Source organism: Triticum urartu, chromosome 6, assembly GCF_003073215.2.
Source record: "Triticum urartu cultivar G1812 chromosome 6, Tu2.1, whole genome shotgun sequence".
Classification (NCBI taxonomy): Eukaryota; Viridiplantae; Streptophyta; class Magnoliopsida; order Poales; family Poaceae; genus Triticum; species Triticum urartu.
In genome coordinates, this window is record NC_053027.1 from 28771560 (window position 1) to 28775361 (window position 3802).

At 44.3% G+C, this 3802-nt stretch overlaps 1 protein-coding gene across 2 annotated transcripts; it reads left to right on the forward strand.

Annotated features, from left to right (window-relative positions):
• On the forward strand, positions 1-3573 carry LOC125514811 (sialyltransferase-like protein 4). Of its 2 annotated transcripts, none has more exons than XM_048680165.1 (12): positions 1-204; positions 290-363; positions 925-1014; positions 1211-1288; positions 1457-1557; positions 1649-1841; positions 1920-2010; positions 2093-2157; positions 2249-2403; positions 2476-2557; positions 2681-2790; positions 2989-3573. In XM_048680165.1, the coding sequence occupies exons 1-12, from the start codon at positions 120-122 to the stop codon at positions 3182-3184; spliced, it is 1320 nt and encodes a 439-aa protein (XP_048536122.1). In that variant the 5' UTR covers positions 1-119; the 3' UTR covers positions 3185-3573. The 2 variants fall into 2 exon arrangements, with proteins under 2 accessions (XP_048536122.1, XP_048536124.1); XM_048680167.1 differs by having other exon boundaries at positions 1215-1288; positions 1457-1561.
• Positions 3574-3802: the final 229 nt, after the last annotated feature.

The following is a 3802-nucleotide window of genomic DNA, read 5'->3' on the forward strand; positions in this document are numbered from 1 at the left end:
CTCCGATACGCAGACGCGCCGCTCTCATTCCTCACCCGGCCCAATCGCAGACTCCCACTCCAACCCCCACCACTCCGGCCGCACGCAACTCCGGCCAGAGGGGCTCGCCGATTCCGGCCATGCGGGTGCTCCCGCTGGCCCTCGCCGCCGCCATCTTCTCCGGCGTCACGGCCATCCTCATCTACATCTCCGGCCTCTCCTCATGTAACGTACCCCCCTCCGCCCCTCCTCTCCCCTGCCTTTTTGCTTCGCGTGGAGATCCCTGAGTCGGGGTGGGTTCTGGATGCAGATGGCGGCGCGGGGCTTTCCGAGGCGGACCTGGCGGCGCTCGCCGCGCTGCAGGGAGGGTTCAGCAAGTGCGTGGTACGTCGCTACCCCTGTCGCCGATCTACTGCCCCTCCTGTGCAGTACCGATTTCCTGTCGCTTTATTAGAACCAATTGGGGCTCAGCTGTATCATCTGTCTGCAAATTCGATGCTACATTGTGTTGTACATGGGGCCATTAGCTTCTGAGATGCATGAGCCTTGGTGGTTTGGCAGGGTAACTGCTTCATAATTTCTGGTCTCCTTCTGAGAATTGATGTCAATGAGTGTGATGCTTACTGTTTAGTAGATGGGGAGGATTCATAGTATAAGAGAAAATTTATTTTATCTAGGATTGGGGTGAATTCGATGTTTGGAATGATTCATGTTTTTTTTTTTAATGTTCAGAAGGCAACTCTCACCAATATAATTAGGTTGCTAGCTACTACTCCCTCCGTTCGGAATTACTTGTCTCGGAAATGGATGTATCTAGAACTAAAATACATCTAGATACATCCATTTCTGCGACAAGTAATTCCGAACTGAGGGAGTACAAATCTCTGTATTGAGGTCATTAGCGTGCTGGTTTGGATGAGTCTTACTTGTGTAAATTTCTTGCAGGATGCTAATGGTCTAGGACTGCAAGCATTTGGCGGAGAGGACTACTGTCGTGTTGTTATACAGTACCCGAGTGACACGGTTTCTAAGTGGGTAAGTGCACATGTGCTCGGTCATTTCTTTCCTTATGCTGGCATTTCTCCTTTGAGTTCTTTAATTTGATATTTTACCTGGCATTGTACTACATAGACAAGCGTGGACCGTGGGCATCTGTTGTTCTTCTCATAGTTTGACCAGCTTGTCTTGTTTTTATGATCGTTGTCTTTGCTCTTATGACTGGTGTTTGCAGACAGATCCAAAAACTGGAGAGTCTGAAGGGTTGGCATTTGAGTTCAATCTCTGCGAAGCTGTGGCCTCATGGGAGCAGGTGGGCATTCTTTCTGCTGTGCTGACTCATCTATGTGATTTAATTAATGCACTGAAAATTTGCAAAATAAGTTTAAGTGGTGTGTAGACACTTGACATAATGTTGTCATTTAGTTTGTCAGAGCTACACAGTAGCTATTGATGTAGTGACTTAAGTTATTTTTTCTAGGTTCGCAACAGTACCACAATACTCACAAAAGAGTACATTGATGCATTACCAAATGGCTGGGAGGAGTATGCATGGCGCAGGATCAACAAAGGAATCCTTCTGTGGGTAGACAAAAGTTTTACAGTTTCACATAGACTTACATTATGGTTAAATTCTAGAGATTGTTGATTATGTTTAGTTTTGGGTTTACAGGAATAAGTGCAAGAACAGAACTCTTTGCATGGAGAAGCTTTCATTGGTTCTCCCTGACACATCACCATATGTACCTCAGCAATTTGGTAGCTGTGCCGTTGTTGGAAACTCTGGGGATCTTCTTAAAACTAAATTTGGGGATGAGATTGATTCTTATGATGTTGTCATTCGAGAAAATGGTGCACCTGTCCAGGTTTTCATAAGATACCTATATTTCCTGCTCTTGTTTCGTAACTTGGACGTGCTCTAATTTCTTCTTTCTGCATTGCAGAACTACACGGAATATGTTGGTGAAAAGAGTACATTTCGCCTTCTTAATAGAGGATCTGCAAAGGCACTGGATAAAGTTGTTGAGTTAGATGGTAAGTCTTCCAGCCAACTATTTCCCTATCACTGTCAGTAGGATTCCGGGATGAAAAGACATGCTAATTCTTATGGTTGCAGAAACAAAAAAGGAGGCATTGATAGTTAAGACAACAATACATGATGTCATGAACAAGATGATTCGGGTAATTTAGCTACATCATATTTAAAAACTAGGGTGCTTTGGGTACATGTTCCCTGTTTTCGTACTTGCTTGACAGAACTCTTGTTATGTAGGAACTTCCAATAACCAATCCAGTATACCTCATGCTAGGCACATCATTTGGTTCCTCTGCTAAAGGAACTGGGCTTAAAGCTCTTGAATTTGCTCTCTCCATCTGTGACAGTGTCGACATGTATGGCTTTACAGTAGACCCAGGCTACAAGGAATGGTAGGTGATTTACATGTTACCTGTCATTGTAAGCATGCACTTGTACTTACATTTCATGGTACACTCTTTCAGGACGAGATACTTTTCAGAGTCCAGAAAGGGACACACTCCACTACATGGCAGAGCATATTATCAAATGATGGAATGTCTTGGTGTGAGTGTCTCTTCCTCTAATCCTATCTGACAAAACCATGTTTACATCCATTGAGCAGTGCAAGTATTTTTTCTTTGTTACTGCATGAAGGGATCATTTACTGATGTAGAAAATCATGTGCAGCTTGTAAAAATCCACTCACCAATGCGGGGTGATCCTGGTAGAGTAGTGAAGTGGCTGCCTACTAAGGACATCATTGAAGCTGCTAGAGTTGCGTCAGAGAAGTTGTTGAAGTGAGTTTTCGGACATTCCTTTCTGTATTGATTTGCTTTTGCTTTCCTCCAATCTTCTAAATATGCCACAAGAGCCTTACTTAGGGTATTGATGTTGTATTACATGTGATAGGTTTTGCTGCTGTAATTTAACTCCGTCTCTCATTATGATGTAAGTTATATGACTAAAAAAATTCATTGCCGTGAATTGTGTTGTAGGAGACCTGGTGCTGGAAGCGTTGACCCTCTGAGGACTTGCACCATGATAAAGAAGCGCAAGAACGGAAAGGCGCCAAACAGATCCGGCCTCCGAGATGCTGCCATGAATCACCTTCGGTACATGAAGGGTGCCACCAGGTATCCCCTGGAACGGAGCGCCGGGGGTGGTTACCTCTGCATGATCAATGATAGATAGCGCTAACAGCTTCGCAAATTCCCATTAGAAGACACCCGAGATGATGGTGAAACACCACAGAACTCATGGTGCCTCGAAGAGAAAGGGCCGTGAATCACTTACACTGGCACACAGTTTTATGCGGCGTCGATCGGTGTGCATGCAGCATTGAATATTTGAAGTAGGATCATTTTCCGCACACTTTACTAGACGATTTGGGGCATGAGTTCTCAAGGGTTTGTGACTTAGGCCAGGTTTTCAGATGGTGCTCGCCTGTGTAACAGAATGAACATATAATTTGCCCCCTGTAACTAGAAGACATTTTTTTTCTGGCATGAACTGTTCCATTGGAATTATTACACCCAGAAGCTTGTAAACTGCTTGGAAGTAATTACCTGCTGCCATGTCAATGAACTCGATCTGAATTCTCGCGCGCATAGCTGTACAGCTAAAGAGGTAATCCTTCACTGTTATATAAACATCATTGGTTCAGAACTGCATTCAGTTTCCTTTCTATATCAGAACAGGCAGCTCCATGGAGTCTCTAGGAAAACAGAGATGGGTAGCACTCCCTTTGTCTATTACTTTTTGGGGTCCAAGGTGAGTGATGTTATCTTCAGAAATGAACACCATGACAAA

Coding starts and splice junctions, on each gene's coding strand:
- LOC125514811 (XM_048680165.1), top strand. CDS start 120: ATGCGGGTGCTCCCGCTGGCCCTCGCCGCCGCCATCTTCTCCGGCGTC. Junction 364..924: donor GAGGGTTCAGCAAGTGCGTG/GTACGTCGCTAC, acceptor AATTTCTTGCAG/GATGCTAATGGTCTAGGACT. Junction 1,558..1,648: donor ATCAACAAAGGAATCCTTCT/GTGGGTAGACAA, acceptor TTGGGTTTACAG/GAATAAGTGCAAGAACAGAA.